General features: G+C 39.4%; 2 protein-coding genes across 2 annotated transcripts; both read left to right on the forward strand.

Moving 5' to 3' along the window:
* Positions 1-4,494: 4,494 nt before the first annotated feature.
* On the forward strand, positions 4,495-13,874 carry creb1b (cAMP responsive element binding protein 1b). Its single transcript, XM_044132891.1, has 8 exons — positions 4,495-4,660; positions 6,590-6,696; positions 6,868-7,014; positions 7,104-7,204; positions 7,438-7,592; positions 8,421-8,609; positions 8,773-8,926; positions 9,698-13,874. The coding sequence occupies exons 2-8, from the start codon at positions 6,598-6,600 to the stop codon at positions 9,840-9,842; spliced, it is 990 nt and encodes a 329-aa protein (XP_043988826.1). The 5' UTR covers positions 4,495-4,660; positions 6,590-6,597; the 3' UTR covers positions 9,843-13,874.
* Positions 13,875-14,825: 951 nt separating this feature from the next.
* ccnyl1 (cyclin Y-like 1) lies at positions 14,826-26,374 on the forward strand. The gene is made up of 10 exons (XM_044132894.1): positions 14,826-15,832; positions 18,082-18,156; positions 18,437-18,480; positions 18,906-19,006; positions 19,300-19,335; positions 19,419-19,470; positions 20,408-20,527; positions 20,853-21,019; positions 22,903-23,065; positions 23,568-26,374. The coding sequence occupies exons 1-10, from the start codon at positions 15,673-15,675 to the stop codon at positions 23,682-23,684; spliced, it is 1,035 nt and encodes a 344-aa protein (XP_043988829.1). The 5' UTR covers positions 14,826-15,672; the 3' UTR covers positions 23,685-26,374.
* The last annotated feature ends 60 nt before the right edge of the window (positions 26,375-26,434 follow it).

The following is a 26,434-nucleotide window of genomic DNA, read 5'->3' on the forward strand; positions in this document are numbered from 1 at the left end:
CCAACCCACAGAAACTCCCACATCCACTTCTCTCTGAGATTCATGGCTCGTGGGCTCTGCAGTGGTCTGCTCAGCACCTAACCACTAACCAGCTACCCCACGCTGTGAGAATTTACACACACACACACACACACACTAACACAGAGACAGACACTGAATGTCAACACTTTCATCTGAAACCACATTGCCCCCTGCTGGCTGACACCAAAATATCCTTTAAAGGGATAGAAAGGTTCAGATAAGGGTTAGCACTGTTTCCTGAAGATACACAGGTATATCTTGCATGTGAGAAAAATGAATTGAACTCCATTTTTGAACAGTCGACCCCTGTTGCTGATTGACATAAGCCACAATTTCTGTGTTTCTCAATAAAATATTTCAGAAGTTTAACATTTTTTTTTTTTTTTTTTTTTACTTTTAAAACCCCCAACAAACAACACAACAGATTTTGACTAAAGTAAAAATGAATGGGGTTTCTTCTATCCATTTAACTAAATCTGTGATTTATATTGGGTTTGTGTGTGTGTGTGTGTGTGCGTGTGTGTGTGTGTGTGTGGTAATTTTTAAAAACATCTGTTACTTTAGTTATGGGAATATACACGAGATAATTCAAAGTTAAGTAGATTTACACATTCTGTTTGGTTTAATTAATTTCTCGTTAAGTCAAGATTGTTTAAATTTGGGCCCATTTTGTGCAAATAATTTTTTTTGTGCCGTTTATCTAACTTCGAAGCTACTTTTGTTGAATTTTTGTTGTTGCCATCATGCAGTTGGTCACCCCAGCTGGATCCTGCAGCGTCAAACTGAGAAAGTGGCTGGAGACAGAAACGCACACAGGAAGTGGCGACATGCTGTGAGTGCGGCTCAGCAATACTGGCTCCACAGGCTTCTTCTTGACTGGAATTGATTATTCATTTCTCGTTGACTGTGATCATGTGGGAGAATCAAACAGCAGGATGATAAGGGGAAGAAAAAAAAAAGAATAAATGCCAATCTTTAGAGCACTGCATGCCAGTATTTTATTTATTTATTTAGGTTGTTTTGTGCTAGGCTGTGATTTAGATGAGCAAAACTAGACAGTTGCAGGTATTTCAGGTAATTAGAAGAAAAATTTGGTGTCTAAATTACTTTCAGAGATTTTTTTGATTAAGATATAGATTTTTCATTTTGTTCCCCGTGGTGGGAGCAGAACGTGTCGCTTACGAGACGAAACGAGCTGCAGGGGAGAAACGCATCCCAATGCAGACTGACATAACAACCTGGTAAGCTGTCCAGAAATCTGCAGTTGGTTGTTGATGAATTCAACCAGAACTGGCAGGTCAGTAGGATTAGTGAAAGTACCCCGACAAGCCATTGCTGTACTTGTTTTGTATGTCTCAGGATTGACCCACAGGTACATATCAAACGTTTTTTTTTTTTTTTGTAATCTCGCTAAAGTCAGGATCCATTTTTTTTCCTTCATGTTCTTTGTGGGGCTCAGACAGAGTAAGATCTTAGATTGGCTGTTGTGCAATTTATTTTCAACTGGACATTTGGAAAAATCCATGAATAAGAGTCCTGGAACACAAGAGCTAAAGCCCAGCTTTAGCTTGTTCTAAGGTAGCAGGTAAGTAGCAAGAGCATTTTGCAACACAAAATGGTAAAATGTGAAAAAACGTACTTTGTTCAAAGTGCTACTTGTGATAAAAGGTTTGAGAAACCATTACTCTAATACTAAGCCCTAACATTTAGAAATTATTTTAATGTTGCCTTTAAGGTAATGTGTTAATATGTGCTAACATAAATTAGAACTATCATTGGTAATTAGCATACTTTCCTTGCTAAAAAAAAAATCAGCCATGTCAAAAAGGTCTTTTAAAGCAAAATTTTTTCAACTTCTTGTCACTTAAAAATTGTTAGACATATATACTGCATACAGAAAGTTGTATGAAATCTATAAATCGTACAATAATGCTGGAAAACACAATAAAACTACGGTAAACAAATTTGAATTTGTGATATTGTGTGCATCAATCTGATATAGGTTCTGCTTGAGTTATGGATAAGAATTGCATGGCAAACATGAACACAGAACATATTCGTTCCGGTGGAAGCAACTCGCATTTTTATCTAGTGTCTACGCAAAGGCTGTTCGCTGGATGCTATCTGACTCAAAGCTGAGATCTTTCTGTCCTTTTTTTTGTTGCAATTTGTCACTGAATAACCTAAGACCGTCCAAACTCACAAACTTGCCTTTCCACTTTCGTGTGTCTTCGTGTTTACAAAAATGTCTCAAAGACCATGGATAATTCTAATATTCTGCTCAAATTTATGCAGCCGTACAAATGAAAACCTTTGAGGAAGGATCCAGATTCAAACTTTTTAAATAAAGAGGAAAATATATGTAAGATATATACAAACTTAAGTACTCAACAGGACTCTGATCCATTGCCAAATGCCTTTTATGATGTCACCATAGGCATGTGTGAAAGGAAGCTTTTGGGGAGTTTTGATCTAGCAACTTGAAACAAAACTGAAAAAAAAAAATGAAAAAAAAACTGAACCTGGCATGTAGTCAAAATTATATAAGATGAGTTCTATTAATTTCCTGAAAAGGTTGGTATGTAGCTTTAATGGCTGATTCCCTGGTGTCCATTAAAAGCAAAATAAAACAAGCCACAAACATAGCTTTGGGCTAACTCGCTCACAGACGGTGAACACTATCAGCTCAGCTTGCTGAAAAGCATCTCCATATCTTCTGCAGCACATTCATTCATTAATCAGTAGGCTCTCATTTTGCATGAATTACTGCATCGTTGGAGAGCTGCATTGACGCCTGCAGCCCTGCTGAGTTGTTAAGGAAGCTTCGCTTGACTTTAAGTGAGCCTTCAGCTTGTCTGCATTTGAGGCATTGGTGTCTCTATTGGGATTACATCATGTGAGATTCCTAACCAAATACGTTGATGTGATAGTCACTGAATCAGGTACAGGTACTTTTAGCTCTGCAGAGCTGAAAATGAAATCAACTCCAGAAACCTTGTGATGAGGGGAGTGCTCTAAAATCTGCTACCTCAGCCTGCTTAGCTTCTTAATGTCTTCACTCTTCTCTCCCAAACTGTTTGGCAATTCTGTGGTCAACCCTTTTGCTGGTGTACCTTTTTTTTTTTTTTTTTTTGCCAATGAATTTTCCTAGAATAAACTCTACTACAGGACTCGTTAGAACACATTCTCCTTTCAAGCCGTAGCATAGCATTAATGCATATTATTTTGTTCTTCAGTTTCTGAAAAAAACTGAATTTCGGATTTTCATTAGCCAAATAGATTTCATTGTAATCTATATGTGTCAAAATGAAGACAAATAAACAATTAAAAGACACTGCAATGTCCGTATTTATTCTATATTACATATGACTCACTATTTTGAATTAATCTACGAAGACATATTAATATTTTGTTGACATTGTAATTTAAAAAAGGTGAAGCAGGAGATATATTGAATGAATTTTGGCTGAAAATTTCAAAGCTGATCCACAAATTAAGTTTCTCTACTAAGAAAGTTTTTGTTTTCTATTTTAAATAAAAACCTACATATTGTTGAAGTATGTTGGTCTTATGCTGCCACCCAGTGGAAGCAATTATGGTAGCATAAAGTATTCAATTTCACAGAAATTAGGTTGATAAAAATAAAAGCCTATGTCATTTTGTGCCAATAGTGATGTTTGCAAAAAATAAATAAAAAGAAATCACATTTTCAAAAGATGATTCGGGCAAATACAAAAATACTAAAAAAATAAAATAAAAAAACATGAGCAGAATATTGTTTTGTCTCAAAGCAGAATATATTTGCTAGTGTTTTTATCTTGTTCTGCTGTTGTAAATGTGATCTCTTGTGTGAATAAAAAAACGTCTACTACTAACTACCACATTTTTCTACTAATCAGGGAGAATGTAAAAGACCTTTGAACATTTTAGGTGAATAGCTTCAAAAGGTAGATTGCTAGGGCATGTGTGTTTAAGGAACACAAATAAACCCAAAATTTCAAAACTTTTGATTGTTTGAAGTAATGATTATTTTGAATGTAATATTATTTTTATTATTATTTCTTTATGGCTGTTTTTAGATTACATTTATTTTTTGTTGACAAACAACTCTTGAAATGTTGCTAGGATACCTAAAAAAATCACTGACAGCAATAATCTTATATCTTAATAAATAATCTCATAATAATAATAATAATAATAATAATAATAATAATAATAATAATAATAATAATTTATAACTAATATTATTATTATTAGATTAAGTTATTACACTAATAATAATAATATATTTCAACTTCACCACCAGCTACATGTGTTTTTTAGATGCATATGTGTATGATTTTGTGTTGTTTTTTTTGTTTCCTCCATGTTAAACTAAAATCAAAAATATTCCTGAAGCGCAATCCAGGCGGCGAGTGTCGTCATGTTTCGGATGTCCTCGGGATTTCCCGGGCATCTTCGTCGATGCTTCGTTGGTTTCCGGTCAGCGTCGCCATCTGCTTTCTCGTCCTTCTCCAATCTCCGTGTTGTTGTTCCCGGTGACGCGGCGGAGGTGTAGCCTGACGCGGGCTCTTACGTGTCGGCCAGAATAAAAGTGGAGCTCCGGAGACCCGGGAGTGACGAAAGGGTGTCTGTATCGGTAAGGAGGAAGGGACGTCCGGGGTTCAGAGGGACGGGAGGTGGCCACTGAAAGTGTCGGTTTGGTCGGGTTCGGTCCGAAGGAAACAAAGAGATCATGGCGCCGCGGTGTGTTTGTAGCAGGATGGAGGGAGGGGAGGCTGCGGCTGTTTGGGAGAATCTGAGGACCCGAGTCGCTTCGACAGTGAAGCGAGGCGGCCACTTTGTTTGTTAACACATTATAAACTGTTAATGCGTTATTATCGCACTCAACTGCCAAAGGCTGCTACAGTGTAAAAGCAGCTACATGCGCAAATCTTTGCGCCGTTTTCTAAGAAGGTGCAATGAAAATCTCTCGATATACTCAGTTTGTTTCCTCCAACTTTTAACCGTTTATTTAATTGCCCTCTAAAACGTTTTCACTACGTCACGTCTTAAAACAGCTCTGTTATTATTATTTTTTTCCATCCATGAAGTTTTCTCTGTTAGAGCCCGCCTGTTTGGCCGACTCTGAAAACATGAAGAATTTTCTTTCTTTTTAACGCTTAATAATTTTTCTCGGCCGCATAGTGTTTTCATTGTATTTTTTTTAATTTTATTTAATTTATTTATTTATTTTTGTTGAAAAAACCATCTCCTGGGACGTAAATCGTTCGCCTTGGGTGGGGGGCGTTGCCCGGCCATGTGGCTGGGCTGTCACTCGCAGAGCGTCCAAGTGATTTTTGAAAAGCAGAGGGAGAAATGTGTAAAGCCAATCATGCGGCGGAGAGACGCTACGCACAGTGTGAGATCACCGACAACAGGGAACAACACGTTCCAGATCAGCAACGGCCTCAGCACACCTACAGATCACCGGAGTCAGATTTACATCGAAAGGCTGGTTCTGATTAGCATTATTTCAACACAAAGACCTCCGATCTGGCTCGGCTTGTCAGAGGGTTCTTATATTTTATATTTCAGTACCTAGTAAAAAAATAAAATAAAAATAGAGTCCATATGTGAATAATTTAATTTCTTCTAACAGATTCCAATCCTAACACTTATATGTAAACATTTGACATTTGTATGTCCTTCTATGCTAATAAAAAGACCTACTATGCAGTCATGATCAATTTCAAAAATGTGAATTTCCTTTATGTTTTTGTTTGTTTGTTTGTTTGTTTGTTTTTAACCATAATCCTGGATAACAGGAGTGTCACTAAGCCTATTTAAAATAATGTGGTAGGTTTTTTTTCCCCCTTCTAGTTTTGTTCCCCCCATTATTTTACAAAGCTGTCAATAAACTTAGTGACAACACATTGCTCTGGTTATATTCAATGGTTGCTTAAAACACAGTTAAATCTCTGTTAAATCTTTTCTCAAAAGTGAAAAAGTAACTTCTCAGCTATTGTTAGCTGAGGGCTAAGCTTCCCTTGTCTTTAAAAGGGCAGTTCAAATTGCACCTATGTCTCTTTAAAACTCTTGCTCTTTCTGGAAAGCTCAACAAAGTTTATTTTTCTTGATTCTGCCTCTTAAAAGCCTTGTGACGCCCCTGATGAATGTGCTTTTTTTTTTTTTTTATAAGACCATCCGTAGATGGTGAAGAAAAGTAAAACTCATTCAAATAAATTAATCTTTTGGCTCATTAAGTGTCTGAGAAACCCAGCGATGGGCCAATCTATGAGTTATCCACGTAGGTACGTAGGTTGCATCACAGACCCTACACCGTACTACACAAACTGGTGTAGTATTTAAAGGTCTTTTGACACTTTGACCGTATTAAAGTGGATTTGCCTCATAAAAACATATTAGAAAAAATAGTGACATTTTGGGGAAGGAAAAAACAAAAAGAAGCATTATTTCTTAACTTGAAAATTTTTCTCCCAACGATGCCAATAAATGTAGATAGCCCAAGAGATTCTCCTCAAAAGCTCAGTTTTCACCCACTTTGGCTCTGATTTCCCATCCTCAGCTTCGCCAATGAAGATGGAGCCAGCAGTCGAGGCTCAGCAGGCGGCAGACACTGCTGTGACTGAGAGCCAGCAGATCACCCAGGCACAGATCGCCACTTTAGCACAGGTAACACGATACAGTCGGACGCTTTCTGCTGTTTGGAGTGCAGAATCTGTGTTCCTTAAGGCTGGATTATGTATCGAGTGACGGGAGGTGTTGACTGACACTAATTTGGACTTTTGCAAATTTCACACCGGCTCCCATCAAACAGAATGTTGTCTCACCTCTGCGTTTAAGGTATCCATGGCAGCAGGACACGCCTCAGCAACGGGTCCCACCGTAACGCTGGTGCAGCTTCCCAATGGACAGACGGTCCAGGTCCATGGAGTCATTCAGGCCGCACAGCCGTCTGTTATCCAGTCCCCGCAGGTCCAGGCTGTGCAGGTAAAACACTCTTGAGTTGAAGTGGGTAATAATATCCAGGACGTTAAGTTTAATCCATGGACCACGCTTTGTTTATTTGTTGGATTTAGATCTCCACCATAGCTGAAAGTGAAGACTCTCAGGAGTCAGTCGACAGCGTGACGGACTCCCAGAAGCGCAGAGAGATTCTATCACGGCGTCCATCATACAGGTAACCCGGTCTGGCCAGCATGGCTCAGAATGATGCCAGATGCTGCAAATATTTTATATAAATTCATGTTTTCCAGGATTAGCTCAGGTTTAGCTTTTTACATCTTTTACTATTTAGCTTCTCGTAGTGGTCAATGAACTTGCTGCTGTAACTCTAACTTACCTCTTATTGTTTTAATCTCCACCAAGAAACCTGCAGTTGTGAATTCTCACAACTGTTTCCTGTCTCAAAAGGAAAATCCTGAACGACCTTTCGTCCGACGCGCCAGCGGTCCCTCGGATTGAGGAGGAAAAGGCTGAAGAGGACTCGTCTGCTGCCGCAGCTACGCCCGCCATCACCACCGTTACCGTGCCGACACCCATCTACCAGACCAGCAGCGGACAGTACAGTAAGTGTCAGCTGGCTTTGTGTGGGTACAGTTTGTCTCTAAATAGGAAACGAGAAAGCAAATCGTCTTTTTTGCTAAAATATACTTGCACGTAGGCATACACGATATATCGGCACTAATATTGGTATCGGCCGATATTAGTAATTTTTTTTTACTTATCGGTTCTGGCCTGATATTGACAACCAATATTCATTTTTATCTTGTTTCCATTTTTTCTGTATGGGGAGTCAAATAGTTGTGAAACACATATAATATCTGCAAATATCGGTTATTGGCCATAACAGCGATATTATCAGATATTAAAATCAGTCCACATTTTTTATATCGCTGCATCCCAAATCACATGTCAAATGTTACTCCCGCATCCTTTCTTTGTCTTTTAAAGCCGCCATCTTGTACTTGGGTACAATTTCCATTACCTGATGTACTTTAGTGCTTAATTCTTGTTATAACAAAAATTATCATCTGCCTGCATCAACAATATGCCATTAAGCACACACAAGTGAATTAAGAGAAAAAACTACTTCCAGTCAAGACCAAAGAAGGTGATTGAGGAAAAAAAGTTGTGAATAAAATTAAAGATGCACAGCCTATGTTATGACTGCTATCCACTTTTATGTGGCAATATTATCGATATAAAATAAAAATAAAAAATGAAGTAAAACTAGAGATAAGACAGAAATAATAATAAAAATCAAATGAGAATCAGAATTACCAGACCACTTATCCCACTGGAATGTTAAGACTGGCACTAAGATAGAAATACCTTTCTTATTTCTCATTTGCTCGTTATGTCTTTTTCTGCCATTTGTCCCTCCAACCGTACAGTTGCGATCACGCAGGGCGGAGCCATTCAGCTGGCCAATAACGGCACAGATGGAGTTCAGGGCCTTCAGACTCTGACCATGACCAACGCTGCTGCAGCAGCCGCCCAGCCGGGAACCACCATCCTGCAGTACGCACAGACCAGCGACGGCCAGCAGATACTGGTTCCCAGTAACCAGGTGGTGGTCCAAGGCGAGTGCTGGATCCTTTCTTATCTTTATTTCATTTTTTTTGAATTGGTGAGGAACCTTTGATATTTTCGGTTGTTAGATTCAAGTAATCCCTAAGGTGATTTACTACACAACAGGGTGTAAAACACTTTTTCTTTTTTTTTCTTTTTACTCAACACATATAGCCACCTCTGGCGATGTTCAGGCCTATCAAATCCGAGCAGCTCCAGCCAACACCATCACCTCTGGTGTTGTCATGGCGTCCTCTCCCGCCCTCCCGACACAAGGAGCCACAGAAGAAGTCACCAGAAAACGGGAAGTCCGACTCATGAAGAACAGGTATGAGTAGGGGACGGACGGCCATCGTTGTGTTGGAGTAATGCCTTAAAGCAGCAGTATTAATTAAAATGTACTTTTTTGAGCTCTACATCATGTTATGATGTAAAGCTCATTCGCTCATCCAATTAATACCCGGAGGGTGTCCTTGATTCTTTGATGCATATTTGAGAAATCCTTTAATCTCCCGTGTCAGTCGTTCAGCTGGACAACTCCCCTCCACTCAGCTCCTTCAGACTAGCCAGCAGCAATTAGCAAACACCTGGTGGAACTGCTGAGCTCAATATACGAGCCACGTCTCAGTGCAACCCTGGTAAAAACGTTGCTAAAGGGTTAATAGAGGACGATGTTGTGGTGACCTCTTGAAGGGAAAGTTTTAGAAAGCCCCAGAATTCTTAAAGTGTCAGAGACCCAATTTCAAGGCGTTAATTTACAAAGTCAAATTTCTTCTAAGTGATATATGAAACGTACAGTAGTATTTTTTTAAACAGCTAAAGTTTTCATAGTTACTTGATAGTGCCATGTAATAACACTATGTGCCTGGACAACACGTAACACTGCCCCTTTAAGAAAAAACCCAGAGTTGTTTTAACGGGGAAATGGGCCACAATAGTAAACTGGAAGGCCCGTGTACTAAATTTATAACAGGCTCTCGATTAAGATTCACTGCAGATTTAAAAATAGGTCCCATCTTTATTGTTGCTGTCATCCCGTCAAAACCTTTTCTAACCAAATGCACGAAAGAAACAAAACTGTGTCTCGTCCTTCCTACAGAGAAGCGGCCCGGGAATGTCGCAGGAAGAAGAAGGAGTATGTTAAATGTCTGGAGAACAGAGTCGCCGTCCTGGAGAACCAAAACAAGACGTTAATCGAAGAACTGAAAGCACTTAAGGATCTTTACTGTCATAAATCCGAGTAGCTCGTGTCCTGAGCACAGAGCCGGGCCAAGTAGTTTTCTGGTTTCCTTCAAATGCTTTGACTGTTTGATTCTGGCCTTCCAATCTGCTCATGGCTGGCCTGTTATTTTTAATTTTATTTATTTATTTTTATTTTTACCCAATAAGGTCCGCCCATATGACCTTTTCTTCAACAGTACAATAAATTTTGACAACATAAAGTAGTGTGCTGTCATCGGGATCAATAGGGAAAGCATGAGAAAAAGTGCCATCTAAAACGAGGCACTCTAATCCGATAGCCAGAATCCTGTTGAACGTTATTTAATTTGGTGCTGGATGCTGCTGAGATCAGCATGCACGTCATAGTTTCAAGCCACCGCCCGCATTCGTCGGTGCGTCATTGTATTTACGCTCTTCGTTGTGATTCTTCTCTGTCGTGTTGAAAAAGGTGCCTGAGTCAAACGATGCCATGGAAATGCAAGCTGCAGATTTGTTTTCGACACTGGCTTTCTACGTTTTGCCGTAGCTCTGGGGGGGTTTAGATCCTGGGACGGACCGCGCATTGCAGATCATGTCTTCTAAACGTTTCTGAGCTGTTCATCATCACTTGGCTTCACCGGACTCGAGGAAAGTTTGTGTTTACTGTGCAAGCAATAATGTCTTTTGAAGTTTATCGCTGTTTAGCCCCATGTTCACTTTCCGACATTGTTAGAAACGCCTCCAAGACGCCGCCTTTTTATTCAGCTGGAAAATATATTTATGATTTCTATTTTTTTTTTTTTCTTTGTTTATCAACATTTTACGATGTATGAAACAGCTCCAATATAAAGTGTTTTACTAATTAGGGTGTATCTAAGCTGGGACTCTCATCACTCTTGGTGAGAATTATGCCTTACAGATCAGTCTCCAACTAACTGGGGAAAACTAAATGAGATTTTCTACCAACATCCAATACTGTAGGACAGGTGTGGTGTAACAAAACAAGTGTCAGTTCTGTTGCGTATTGTATATATTTATTAACCTCGCTACCTGTAATTACTAGGAATATGCCAGTGAAGGTTTTTTGCCTGCAAAATTGATCTGAGTCATTTAAATACAGGTATTTGGCAATATTTACACACCGTTGAAATACTTCATATAAATCGGTGCCATGTGTGGTAAAATAAATCACTACATTTCATAAGAATTACATCATCCATATCATTGATTGAGGAGCATTTAACTCACAATTGATGTTCATTTTGACATTTTTTTTTTTTTTTTGCCAACTGGAGAAACGAACCAGCCTCAATATGCTCCTCCAACCAGTTAGCTAGGTTTGAAAAGCTAACACAATGTTTTAAAACTGCACCAACTTTATCATTTGTTTCTAAACGTATGTCTTCATAAGGCCACACGTTTCTTCTGCTGACAGTGTTTCCGTGCGGTGCCGTTTGCTAATGCTAGCATTTTCTGTTTACACGTGACTTGCTGAATCTGGTGGTAAAAGATATCAGTCTAGTTCCAAATGATCAGGTGCGGACAAAATGTCGTGCTACTCTTTGAGCATCATAACATTTAATGAGCAGTGTTTCAGCTGCTCTCTGTGAGCCTCTCCCAGGTCGGCTTTACTCCCTTTCCAGCTCTCATGTCGTACGCCGTGGTGGGGTTGCTGGTTAGAAAATTCAAAAATGGTACAGAAAACACGGGCATCCTGAGTTTAGTCATGAGATAGAAGCTGTTAGATTAACAATCATTTGGGAAATAATATGAAAATAACAATATTTTTGTTCAATTTTCTATTTTTCGCATGGAAGACAGAACATTGAACAAAAGTCCATTTGGACTGCTAATTGGTAATTGGCACCCAAACAAGTTTTCGGGGGAAATTTTAGTGATCTTATGGTTGATGTTTCTTCATGTTAACCTCTTTTATGTTACTTGTTACGTCTCCAGATATAAAACACATGTTTTATATCACACATTTCACATGTGTGAAATGATGCCTTTTAATGCAGAACAGCACAACCTAGAATGGTTTAAAAATAAAAATAGATTTGTAAATTTGAAATCTATAATCTGTTGTCATTTCAGATAACTGTACAAAATTATTTTATGAATTCCTTTTTATTTCTCCATTTTGTATTTTTTTTTTTTTATGTTAGTCAAATAGTCATGTAAATGTAGTAAATTGCTGTGTTATTTTATTTTGTAGCAAATTGAATCCAGAAATGCAATTTGTTGCAATTTCTTGAAAATAACACAAGTTGTATATTGCATCCTGTTGGAATGAGAACCCGTGTGTGTGTGTGTGTGTGTGTGTGTGTGTGTGTGAGCGCGCGAGTTAAGAAACTCCTATGTGATTGTCTATATTTTATATTACTGTACATAAACTCTACAGCATGTGTAGGCCTCATATATTTCAGTTTATTTGACAAATGTTTTTATGACTTGTATGGAGAGACAAAAAAAAAAAAAGAAAACTTTGCATATTTGTAATATACATTAGTATATAATTCAAAGCAATGTATTATTGTATGTGTGCATTGACGTGTCCCTCCTGGCCAACCAGCGTTATGGCAGCTAGTGAATGAGGAACGGCCTGTGTTGGAGGTGTTTGATTTTTGGAGTGTTTTAATCTGTTTCAGATCAGCGGTGTTTGTAGAAAAAAAAAAAAGAGTAAATGTGTTTGAAAGACGTCTGGCCAAAACTCAGAAGTCAATCGGATCTTTTCTTGTCAATCTGTGAATGTTTCTGTTTCGAGATTTATATATAAATATACTATCTTTTAAGTGTAAACTCCTCCAACACCAAATCTTTTTATATATAGATTACAAACTTATCAAATGAAAGCACAATGCTCCCCTCCCAAGCCCACCCTCTTTAAGTCTTTATGTTTTCTTAATTCGATTTTATCTGCTTTTATTTCAGTTCAACGTTTCTGATTAATTTTGTCATTAATTTGGTTTGCACTTGAATGGAAAATGACTGGGAATTAGCTTTCAGGAGTACAGTATATGAATATCACTCCATCCAGAAACTAACTCTGAACTAAATGAAAATTAAAAAAAAAAGAAGAAGTGATTTTTCGTTTGGTCTAAAAACATCACAACATTATAATGTTAAGTCTCAACCTCCTGTGTTGACCTAAAAAAAAGTTTGGCTATTTAAATAGATTTGTTTATATTAAAAAAATAATCTTAGTTTTGATAAACAGACATTGTGGCTTGATTTGAAATGATCTGACAATGGTACCTAAGTCCTGTGATAACATAGATATAAAATAATAAATCAGCCAAGTGACTTATTTTTTTTATCTATAACTTATCAACGTTAAATCATCTTTGTTGATTGTACATTTTTCTCAAATTAGTTTCAAGGCATTTGAAAAGGTTTTGGACATGTGAAAGCACTAGCAGTAACTTTAATCATCAGATTAGCATGTAACATAGCTTTCACATTTTGTTCCCGTTTTGCTTTACAGTGTGGTGTAATGGATCGATGTAAAGACGAGACATATTTATTATGTTTATTGTCCTTTTTGGATCTACGGGAATGAGGGGAACTTTATATATACACGAGTTTTGATAATTCATACAGTGTCAAAATCAGTATCATGATATGTACGTTGTGTTCAGGGCTTATTTTCACTGAGCGGTATTTGAGTTACTTTAAAAAGTGTACTCTGGAAGGGAAAATCAAAATAATTGCCACTCCCTTTGTGATTCACACATCCAGTGCTGGTGCTAAATAAGACCTTGTGGCATGATTATGTGTTATTTTTACTTACAGACTGACATTGTGTGAAACCCAGTGCCAGAATTGTTTATACCTATTTGCCATATAAATATAAAATGCACCATTTTTATTGTGATCAGTGTAATGATTGTTACTTTTGCAACGTCTGAACATAAATCTCATTTGTTGTACTGTGTCTGCTAAAGACAATGTCATTTTTCATGTAGTTTGCTTTAACACTATGACATCGTACCTGCCCAAAATTTCAAAGTGCTGTTACTCTGATATACATCACTCTTTTGTATACAACTACATCTTAATAAACTGCTTAAAAAGTAGTCCATTGTATTCTTTTTTATGTATTTATTCCATGGCAGCAAACAACTACACATTACCACAGATATAATTATTTTTGATTAACTGGATTATGTTCCAATATTAGTCTACACTGAAAACAAACAAAAAAACCCATCTCCAACTCACTGTTAAAAAGACTTTACAACCTGATAAAGAATGCTGGTTGGTCTAGGTACGACTGGGGAGTGTCTGGAGATTGTGGTGAGTAGAACGATCATAAAAATCCGTTAAATCATGCACAACTCGAGAATCCTCTTCACAAGACTGTCAACAATGGAGTGTCTTCTTCAAAGCCAACTGTAATATAGTGAGCTTTTCCATTATCTTCTCCGTTCCTCACTGGGCGGGACGTGAGCAGCAGCAGCAGCTGTGGCGAACTCTCTACTGATCTGCAGTGAACAGTTCGTCAGATATCGCTGCCGAACGAATCGGTGCGTATCGCCTGGTCGGGTGCGGGAACTGCGCGAGAGCCTCTGCAATTGCTGGCGGGCGGCATCGCCGGAGCTCCCGTGGTCGCCAGGAGGCCGTAGCGTGGGCTGCGAGGGCCGTTCAGGCTGCTTGCAGCTTTAACTTTAAATACTTTAATATAAGCAGCACGAGTAAGAGGGATTCACTTTTCAAAAGTGTTGATAATAGCTTTTTTTATTATTTTTTTGTCGGCTCAGAAAGACGTGAGTCAAAAATATAAAATGTATTAATTGCAAGAAATGTATCTATGCGATGACTTCGATTGATTTAAATTACAGAGGCGATTCCGGTTTCACTGTCGATAAAGGGTGCGGATCAGCGACGCTACAAAAATAGTAGCATCGTAAATACAGTTTGGTGAGTTAAACCTCCTTTCAGTGACAGGTCGCTTGACCAATGGGTAGTTCCCAAAAGTCGTTGTTTTGATTCATTACAGCCAATAGGAGTGAAGAGAATTCCAAGGTAGGTGGGACTACTACATCCCGGTGCCAAGTAGTATCATTGTGAGCTTCAGCAACAGATGGCGACGGCAGGAGCGTTTAGTAGCGGTTCAAATCTGTCAGGGTAGAGATTCTGATGACAGAGTCCCGACCTACTTCCTGACTTTTGGTTTCTAACGTTGGATTTGGAAAATAACCAAGACATCCGATTTTTACATGTTATTTCCTATTTGTAGTTGTTTTTTTAATTTGGTTTGAGTTCAGATTTCTGCTGGAGGCCTCAAAAGCCTCGGACTAGATTTGGCGACCCAAGGAGCCCGGCTTAAGGACACGTCTGCAGAACTGCTCGTAAAGTTTCCTAAAATGTTTTTTGACCATTTGTGTTGTTTTTAGGTGTTACGGTGTCGCTTTATAAAGTTGGTTGTGTTTGCGTCACAGCAAAAGGTGGAATTAATGCGGAGTAAATTTAAGTTAACGAGACAAGCTAACTGTTTAGCTACATAGCAACGAACTGGATGAATGAATGAAGCAGCTCGCAACTACCTGGATTTAAAAGGAGAAACTGAGTTCATTATCACTACAAGTTTATGTCACGTTTTCCTACAAGGCGGCACTGATTTTCTTTACTCAGGAGAATATTTATGGGCAAGTGTTCCTCGACTGTTTCACCGGTTTCCCACAAATGAACAGGAATGCTTTGCTTGGGAGTGGATGGGCAGCGGCAGTTTAGCACGCGAAGATAGCGCTGTGTCGGTGCTACGTCTCCTAATGTTTATTAGGAAGGGCGAGGTCAGCTTTAGCTAGCTACAAATATATGTGCACTACTCGGACTTGTCAACGATAAGTGTGAAGCTTACGCCCAGAGTTTGGAATGGGGAACACGGTGTCATGCTGCGTGTCTCCGGAGTCGAGTCCCAAACTCCCTTCGAGACAACCCGCGAAGCGGCTGGAGGAGTTCACCAGCACCGAAGTGAGCGACGACAACACCGGGCCCTATCTGCAGCACATAAGCGACAGGGAGGTCCCTGATGGTAGGTGCTTACCCCGATTATTTCTCACAAACTTGTGACGTCTTGTGATAATTTGTAGTTCCAATCGGTTTTTTTTCTTTTCTTACCAAACTAAGAAGTGACTTAACTAGAAGAAAAATATTCACCCCATGTACGAACATCAAGATGTTCCACCATAATAGTGAAAGTATTCAGATAGAGATTACTAGCCAAGTTGCTCTAAGTGTTTTTTTTTTTTTTTTGCCAACCCACTGGCAAGATGAAAGCATTCTTGGCAGCGTTTAGATACCCAGTGCATCATATTGATCCAACTGGCGTCAAATTATAGAGCTGCACATTAACATTAAAAACAAATTCTTAGATTTTATTAAAGAAAATACAGTGCTTTGTAAAAAAAAAAAAAAAAAGTATTTATATCCCTTACAGTTTTCCACATCTTGTCACATTACAACTACAACCATCACCTTTTATATGAAGGAGTTTTATATGATACACCAACAAAAAGTAGTGCATGATTGTGAATTGAAAGAAATTTGATATAGCATCATAAAAAAACAAAAAAAAAAAAACAGCCAAGGAAGAAATCAGACAGGTCAGCGATATGGTTGTGGAGAATTTATAAAACAATATCCCAAGCTTTGAACATCACAGAGCAATGTAGAGTTCATCACTTAAAAAATGGAAAAAGTGTGGCACAATTACAAAACCTCCAGGACAGTTTGACACACACAAACCAAGAAGCGTGGCGAGGAAGACGTTAATCAGAGAAGTGGTCAAACTTCCTGTGGTAGCTTTGGAGGAGCTGCAGAGATCTGAAGCTTAGGTTAGCGCGATGGCTCTGGACTTCATCAATATGGCCTGAATGAAAGATTGTTGACAGGTCTGGACAGGAAGCCACGAGAAACCCTGTTTGCTACAGGCCATGTGGAAGAATGTGCTCTGGTCAAAGGAGATTCAAATTCCCACATTTGCTCACAGCGAAAGACTGTTGTGTCGACATTAGTCTTTTGGGGGGGGGTTTAACTGTTTTCTGCAGTGAAAGGAGAGTTTGTGGCGTTGATAGGAGGATGGGCCTACATACAGGAGAATCCTAGAAGGAAAAAAAAGACTTGAGACTGGGGCAGATGTCCACCATCCAGCAAGACAGCTGTACTAAGTATACAAGCAGAGCTGCGGTGGAATAGTTTAGATCAAAGCTGATTTGTGTTTTTAGGATGGCCCAGTCAAAGTTCAAACCTAAATTCCACTGAGAATCCTTAGCAAAACTTGAAAGTTTGTCTCAGCAGATTCCCTCTGTCCAATCAGACTGAGCTTTAAGCTACTTTTGCAAGGATCTGGCAAAAACTGTAGTAGATAAATAAAACAAAAATTATCACAAGGTGATCCTACAATGTATTCTACAATGTAACTCACACTTTTTTATTTTTATATTAAAAATATAATATATTGCACTACTTTACTGGACCAACATGTAGAAAACACAATAAAATACATCGATGTTTGCAGTTTAATGTGACCAAGCAGCAGTTTAAGGTCTTGTAAAACAACAATATGTAACCTCCATCTCCGACACATTAACATTTTATACTCCTATTTACGTAAACTACCGCAACATCTATATAAAAGAAAACATTTTAAGTCTTGTATGTTTGTTGCTCTATATTCGCTGTTAGGAGTGTCGAAATTGCAAAAATCGATGTTCAAAAGTTCCAGCCAAGGTTCCCCCCCCATTGTCCTGCAGACCCCCAACCAGTTAAGGCATCTCAAATATTTGTCTCTAGTTGCTGCCCCAGCTCACTTTTGTAGCATCAGGACTTGTCTCCCCTCTTCGCCCTGATTTCCAGACATGCAAAGTATTCGTGGCATTCGTGTTAACTGTGTGGACGGTCCAGAGACACCAGCTGTCGGTCAGACGAGGGTCAAAATCCGTCCAGCGGTCCTTCATGCATTCCTCCCAGTCCTCGCTTCACAAACACCCCCCCATATCCTAATCCCCTCTCTTTTATGTAACATGCCTTCTGCAGGGATTTGGAGAAAGAAAACGGTCATGTCATGCTCGTAGAGGGATTACTTATTTATTTTTTTTTTTTCAGTCGTTATTTTTGGGATTTAGCCACAATTCATAGAAGCCGATAGCTGAGTCAAGAGGATATCGTTTTGCAGAGTGTCTGTTTATTCAGGGTCTTATTTGTGCGCGCCGGGCTCATCTCTGCCCACAAACGAGAAGCAAACAGACACTCCCAGCACTGATACGCTTCATGTTTTCACAGAGCTGGCCTTGGAATTTAATCCATCGGACCACGCCCGAGCGAGCACCATCTTCCTCAGCAAGTCCCAGACAGACGGTCAGTGGTCCTGGTATATCACACCGATGCATATGTATATATACACAGGAAAGCTGCATTAAATCTCATTTTATGTGAACAGTCAGCATATATGTCTGAAACAGTCATCACTGGGATCTTATTTCTGATCCTCTTTTTTTTTTTTTTTATGTGTACTGTGAAGTTTCCCCGCTCTTCTGCATCACATTTAAGTTCTTTGAACTGAAGCATGCATGTATGTTTAACTGTTTGGTTGTGGGTTCTGTGTCCTGTTTCACGTTTTTATTTTTTATCTTCGCAGTGCGCGACAGGAGAAAAAGCAACCACATAAACCATATCAATTGTGTAAGTTGTTTTTTTTGTTTTTTTTCTGCCCCGGTTCTTAGAAGAGGTGCTGAAATTTCCGAGTCTGCCTCATCTACACGTAGTTTGGATCAAGTACGACTCTGAGTCTCTTAAGTTGCGATTTATAATTGAGTAATCATTTGATCAGACAACCTTTTTCATAATTTGTAATGAGTCTAATAAATGACACTTTAGACTGTGGGTGGAATTAAAAATATTTTAAAAGATGAAGCCTTTGAGGTCTATTCAGTCTGCGCTGTGTGCCAACTGCTTGTTTTGTAAAGAGAAATCGGTCTGCATGTCAAATAAGATTAACCGTAAACCAGACGACATCATTTTAAGCTTTAATAAATGAAGTAATGTTATTTTATTCAGTTGAAGACGTTTTATTTTGTGTTTGCGTGAACTTGGATTTCTGTCCGCAGGTTTCTCCCGGCCCGCTGTTGAAGAAGTACAGCTCCTGTTCTACCATCTTCATAGACGATAGCACCGTCAGCCAGCCAAACCTCAAAAGCACAATTAAATGGTGAGACTTCTCACACAGAAACACACACACACACACACACACACTCGTACTCATTGATGCGCTGCTGGGAAAAACCCTTATTTCTCATGAGAACATCGTGTTACATCACACTGTGGTAATCCTGACATCTGTTTGACTCAAACAGATGTCATCTTGCCTCATTTCACCTAAAGTTGATGTTGTGATGTTGTTTTAGTGATAAGTTTAATCCTGTTGACTTAAATATTTTGTCACTTTAAGCTCAATAAATAGTCCAGTTAACAAAAATTGTGTCTTTATTGTCTCGTCCACAGTGTCACTTTAGCAATATACTACCACATCAAAAACAGGTCAGTTTGAAGCTTGACTTGTATTACTATTTTACAGGTGAGTTGGTTGTGTCGTAGTGACGGATGTTCTGCTTGATTTTTAGGGACTCTGACAGGTCACTGGACATCTTTGATGAGAAGTTGCACCCTTTATCAGTAAGTGTCTGGATATTCCTAAGCAACCGTTAACTTTCCGTCCTTTGACTCTTCATTTGTCTATCATGTCCGAAAGGATGCGGCCTGTAGACGGGATCCGAATGCCAGTTCTCTTTTGTCGCCTTTAAACTTTTGGGGATTAGAAACGCCCGATGCTTTGGTTTTGCAATTCGAAACCCAGCTTTGTGTTGCAGCGGTCCCACCCAGTCGCCTGGCTCTTTAGTTCAAATGGATGTGAAACGCAGTGAGAGGAACGTCCTTCTCTTATGCAAATACCATATTATTTAAACACTGCAAAGCAGTTCTCCATAGTATTGCTTCTTAACTAAATGATGGATGCATCTGGCTTGCAGAAGACCAATATAGAGAGTTCAAAACTGGTTTTCATTGAAACTTGTAGGAAAGCCTGATTAGACAAAAATATTTTTCTTGGTATTTTTATCTTTTGGTGGTGGAACTAACTAACTCTGCTCTTTTAAAGTCGAAAATCAGACTTGTTTCCATGTTGCACAACCAACAAACAAACAAATGAGTTGGGCAAAAACTCTCACCACTATTAAAAAGTTCGGCCTAAAACAGTTTAATGACTACTTATTTTGAATGTTCTGCTTAAAGTTAATATAATGGTAAATAACAAAGCACAACCTTAAATCTGTATTTGTTAAAAAAAATTTAACAAACACAAATTTATCATTTAAGTGGTACTCACCACGAAAGTCGTAACATGTACCTCACCGAAAAGAGGAACTGGGTTTTTCTTGGTTATTTCTAACCAGCGGGGTATTTGTGGTTTTAAACGGTGCTTCAAGCTTTGGACAGAAATACGTAGACTGCCGACCTCCAGCTGTTTTCACTTCCAACCGCTCTCCAGACCAGAACCATGTTCACATCCTGCTTCCTCCCTTCAGTCATGTGCGAACCTTTCCATCCCGCACAGAAAGAGCCGGTCCCAGACGACTACGCGTACGTCGACCCAGAACACAAACTCATCTATCGCTTCGTCAGGACGCTCTTCAGCGCTGCACAGCTCACCGCTGAATGTGCCATCGTCACACTCGTAAGTCGCTGGCGTGCGCAGTAGCAAATTTGTATTTCTTTATTTTTGGGCACATTAGTTTTCGGCTGTAGCTCCTTATTTAGTCACCAGAGGGCAGTAAAGTCCAGTGACAAAACATACGGCTCTTCACATTGTACAGTGCAGGATGGATCCATGAGACATTGTGATTGGAATGCCAGGAACAATATTTTTGGGGGGGTTTTTAAGTAATGATTTTTGCTAAATAGTATTGATTGCATTCAGTGTATAATAAAAAACATTAGGGGAAACTGAACTATTGTCAATTTTTCCAAATAATACTTACTGATGTTGTTTTTTCGTCCAGGTCTACTTGGAACGTTTGCTGACGTACGCAGAGCTGGACATTTGTCCGGCCAACTGGAAGCGGATTGTCCTGGGAGCCATCCTGTTGGCCTCCAAAGTCTGGGACGACCAGGCGGTGTGGAACGTCGACTACTGCCAGATCCTTAAAGACATCACCGTGGAGGACATGTAAGTCGCCTGCTGGAACGGATGCAATTTTATCCCACATTTAGCCTGAACGGATGGGGGATTTAAGGAAAGGAAGCAACTCTTCCTGCTGGAAGAGGAGTTCCTACATAACCCAAAATCAAACTGAATCTAATGTGTGTTCTTGTTTCTAGAGTATTAGAGGAAAATGAAACGTGTATATATCTGTTTTCTTGAGGTGGAGCAGCAAACTGAAACTAGATAGTTAGATTTTTAGATAGTGTGATAAACTCTATAAAGTTTTCATACAAAGTCTTTAATTGTCTTTGTAACTCTTGGCTCCACTAAAGACTGTTGGATCAGTTTCATATCAGGAGGTTTTTTTTTGTTCTCATTGTGGACGCCAAGGACTTGACTCCCAACATCAGGACCTTTTACTGCAGTTGAACCAGTTTCCTACCAATTTGTGATCCATTTATTTATTTATTTATTTATTTAAAACAGCGAAATCACGACAAATCTTCAGCACGGTGTTAATGACTCAAGTGTGGATAAATGATTCTTGTTGAAATGTTGCTCTGGAAATCTTTCTTTGGTTTTGTTGTTATTCTGTCTCTCCATATAAAACTGGAACTATCGTAGCACTCATTCTTTCCCTCTTCCTTTGTTTCTGTCTATTTTTCAGTTCCCTCACTGCCTTCACACTGCAAACATTTCGGCAATAGATTCACAGCGAACATTAGTATCTTTAACTGAAAGTGTAAGACTTCGAGTTCATATCACTGAACTTTTTTTTTTTTTTTGTGAGACGCGTAGACAAAATGAGTCTTGTTCAAGGAAAAGGCGGAAGAAGGGAGTCATCCTCATAAACGTGCTTGAAAATGTATTTTTTTAAAAACTCCAGCAGCTGAAAATAGGACAAGCATCTGACAAATACACCAACTGATTCAGTTTTTGACCCAAAACATTCAGTTAAATCTGCATCAGGTTTCCGTTCAGTTTATTCCTCGGCGCCGCAATTCCTCTTGTTTTTTTTTTTTTTTTTTTGCTTTCTCTGTGCCACATAAGTTGTACACAGAAAGCCACCAACATGCTTGCCCCTCTAATAAAAGCAATCTAATAAGATGCTCTTAAAGCTGGCAGGGAAAAAACCCCAAAAAGTGCTGGAATAGATGGAAGCTGCAGCGTCTCTGCTGTCGGGCTGCGAGCCGCTGAAGAGGCCAGGGGGGGTGGGGTGGGGGGGGGCTGCACTCAGAGAGCCACGGCTTTATTTCCTGCAATTGCTTTTCCCGTGTCTGTGTGTGAAAGAGGTTGAGAGTGGTGGCTTGTTTTTCATGATCTGGTCAGAAGCGCTCTCTCCGCCCGCATGTGTGCGTTTGCCGCCCGTGTCCCCTCCCTCGCCCCTCGCCATCCTCTTCTGTCTCCTCTCTCCGTTCCCTCCTGTGTCCGTCTGACCCACACGCTCTCTGCTCTGTTTTCATTGCTGCCACTGAAGTGTCTTTGTGAGCTGGTCGGAGTCTGGGCCGAGGGATGGGAAGAATAGGAGAGAGGGAGACAGAGGAAAATGGAAGGGAGGGTCTCAAGTGCTCTCACCGCTTCTACATAATGGCCCCGGCTCTCGTCCGCTCCATTAGTTGCCCTGGGAAACCAGACATCACACACACACACACACACTCGCTCGTATGTACTCTCGCCACCTTTTGCTGACCAACAAAGCCTCCTGGATGTTGTCTCCTTGGAGACCACCTCCCTTAGGTTTACTCGTGACTGTGATGATGAGGATTGCCTGTCTGGAAGTGAATGAAAACAAATATTAAATCTCTAACTTAACTCACTCCAACAAACTAGTTCTTGTGTTTTTTTTCCTGCAAATAACTAAACCATTCACCCTCTGGTTGACCCTCGGGCGTCTCCTTCCCCTCCAGGAATGAAATGGAGCGCCAGTTCCTAGAGCTTCTCCAGTTTAACATCAACGTGCCAGCCAGTGTTTACGCCAAGTATTACTTTGACCTGCGGCAGCTGGCCGACGACAACAACCTCAACTTCCCGCTGGAGCCCCTCAACAACCAGCGTGCTCAGAAACTAGAGGTGGGTCGACCCCTAAACGCCTTTTAAGAAGCGCGTTTGTGGTGTTTGTCGTCATTAGTAACTTATTAAAGATGTAGTCGAGCTGTATCTGCAGAGATGAGATGCTTTCATATAAAAGAGAATCTTGCTCTTCACCAAGGCTTTCATCCTCCCTGTTGAAACATCTATTGAGAAAACATTTACATCTGCAACAATTTTAATAATTTGAAGATTTATGTAGATTTTTTACATTTTAAAAATGTATCATGTTACTTTTTTTTTTGTATACAGTCACTGATTTTCTAAGGGGAATCTTCCTGCTTGAGATTTGTGACAGTAGCTGCATTTCTATTAACCATAGAATTGCACAAAATTATATTATGTGAATAAATTTAGTCAATCAAAACAAACAAACAAAAAAAACTTTTTGATAAAAGGTTTGTGGGCTGGGACGACGTGGTTTCTCAGCCATACAATAACAGATGTATTCTTTAACTCCTTTTTGTGCGATTGTTTTGCTCAGGCCATTTCAAGACTGTGTGAAGACAAATACAAGGATCTGAGTAAAGCAGCGATGAGACGCTCCATCAGCGTGGACAACCTGGTAGGTGTGCGGCACTCAAACGCCGTGCTCTCGTAGCCCCCCCGCCTTCCTCCCGGCCCCTCCACCTGCAGCACAGCCGACACCGGACGAACCCACAGAGTCTTCGCAGCCGCATCAGACGGGGGTTCTGCCCGCCAACGCCTCAGCATGGTGGTGGTTCGCTGCCGCTTCACGGCTGCGTCTCCGATGAAGCTGAAATTATGGCTCCAGAGTAAACCGTGAGACGTTTTTTTTTCACAGATCTATTATTTATTTCTCAACAAAACTCTCTTTTCCCCAGAAACAGTGTTTTAAAAGAAAGAAAGAAAGGAAAAAAAGCAGAAGGACGCTAGATTTTTAATTTGTCACCAAAACAGCATCAGTAAAAAAAAAAACTAACAAAAGATCAGTCTGTTCTGTCTTGACAGATGAGGTTTTGGTTGATTTTTAATATTTTGGTTTCTGTGAACAAACCTCTAGAAGGTGTTTGTACTTGCTTAGGTCAACCGGTGAGCTTATATCTGCAACAGCAAAGTCTGTACAACAAACCCCGTAATATCTCAACAGGAGACAATATTCCCTTCCATCTCTTTATCTTTTGTTTTATTTTACAGCCTACTTTTTTCAGAATCACATCAAATTAGTGTTGGAAACATTTTCTTTTTGGTTTGTCACTACACTTTTACAAACAGATTTTACCTGTTTGGCGCCACTTGGAAGGTAAAATTCATATCTTAATTGTATCCAAATATATTCACAGACTATTTATTGTGCCATTGATCCTCAGGTATGGGTATTGAGAATAGCTGCACGGCACTGAGAAATACCAGATGTGAATGTTTTTTGGAATAATTTGATGTTAGTTTGAACTTTTTCTGAAAAATGCTCATCTTATCATTTTAATTGGGATAACTAAAGATGTATTTTGTATTATGCAGTACTTGTTTAAAAAAAAAAAGTGTTGAATTATCCGTAATTAATATTTTAGTGTATATCTTTTGGTGGTCGTGATCAAAAGTTCCCCAGGCTTTCTAAAGGCCTTGACGTTTTCAGTCCTCTGTTAGAAGAGTAGCAGGATTTCATTTCTTAAGCCACGTAACACTGATAACCTTAAGATAGAAAGAGCTTGAGCGGATTTGATAAGTTCTCCAAATAGTTTACTGGTCAGCTGGATGAGTTACTAGTATCAAGGTGTGTCTAGGTTTTCAAAAGGTAATGCTACCAAACTACTGAAACTGTCTGGTCATTCCTAGATACAGCTCTCGCTCACACTTCTGAACACATCTGTTTAGAAGAGTAATCATTGACCTTTCGAAACATCCTTTCAATTTATTTGACTACTTTCAGGGAACTGAAGAGGTTAGAAATCCATTCAGCTAGCTAGAATGTTAGCTGGATAGCTGAAGGCCTTAACTAGCTAACTTAAAGTACTAAATTGCTTGCTAAGTAGCTAACTCAAGATAAAGTAGCCTCCTAGCTAGAAAGATAACATGATAGCGAGCGTACTAGTCATATTTCTAGCCAATTAGCTAAAAAAAAAAAGATAGCTGTCTAGCTATCATGTTATCTAGCTTACTTGCTAGGTGGCTAGTTAACTAGTTATGTATTTCTTGTCAATGTATGAAAATAATACAGCATTGACATCACAGTATCAGTATTTGCACAAACAACTGGTTGGATGCATATTTGATAGGCTTTTATATTCCGAGACATTCATCCTCTAATTATCGATTACACATAATGCATATGATGCAGCTCTTCAGCAGCTGTGATACTAAAGCTCCCAGAGACTGGTGGAGGCTGTATGGGGGATAAAGGAAGAGTCCGGGAAAACGTGAGTTAATCATTGTTGGAAGTTGCAGTCACAATATTCAGATGCTGTATCGCATTTTAAATTGGCTCCACATATTATGCAGCTTGATTATTTTATCAACATGGAAAAAACTGTTGCATTTCTACTTAGAATAATTACGTCATGTTGTGCACTAGTGTTAAAGCTGTCTTACACTGTAACACTTTGAATGTCTAGCATGCTAGGGCAGGAGAGTCTGATTCCAACCCCGTGCCCTGTTCAGTGTTAAGTGGCTTAAAAATAATTGACATTGCTGGGAAAGTAGTCTGGACTAAAGCGAAACCTCCAAAATTCTGTAGGGCTTTCAGAAAGACAAATGGTCAAGACCACTTTAAATCATTCTCAAAGATAAATATAAAATACAGAGCTGTTAGGGATAACTCAAGACTATTGTGGAGTACAGTACATTTGAGCTGTAATTGTAAATGTTTTAGGTCATCTGAACTGAGCATGTCTTATGACAGGATCTTACTGGTCACACTCCACTCCAGATGGTTGGAGTGATCAAAGCTTCAGTCAGCTGTTGTGCGTCAGAAATCAGGAGTGCCAATTGTGGAATTTGTTGTAATGCCGTCTATACATCTGTACCTTTTTGGATGATCAAATGCTACTGATTATAGATCAGTACTGCTACTGACTGAAGGGGGGATCTCCCCTTCCTCACCCCCAATCCAGCTTCTTTTGTTTTAAAGCCCCTCAGATCTCACCATCGACAGAAACCTCCCAACCCTTTGTTCAAAAACACGACATAGATACAGAGGGAACAAAAGACTGATGGACAACCCTCTCCTTTTTGCTTACTATGTAGGCTACTAGCTGTGAAATTATTCTTTTTAATGGAAAGAAGAATTTGCAAATGGAGTATTTTAAATAAACACTAATCATGTGACAAATACATGCTGTGCTGGTTATTTTTACTCGTAAGATGTCAAAAAATAAATAAATAAATAAAGAC

Source organism: Gambusia affinis, linkage group LG11, assembly GCF_019740435.1.
Source record: "Gambusia affinis linkage group LG11, SWU_Gaff_1.0, whole genome shotgun sequence".
NCBI lineage: Eukaryota > Metazoa > Chordata > Actinopteri > Cyprinodontiformes > Poeciliidae > Gambusia > Gambusia affinis.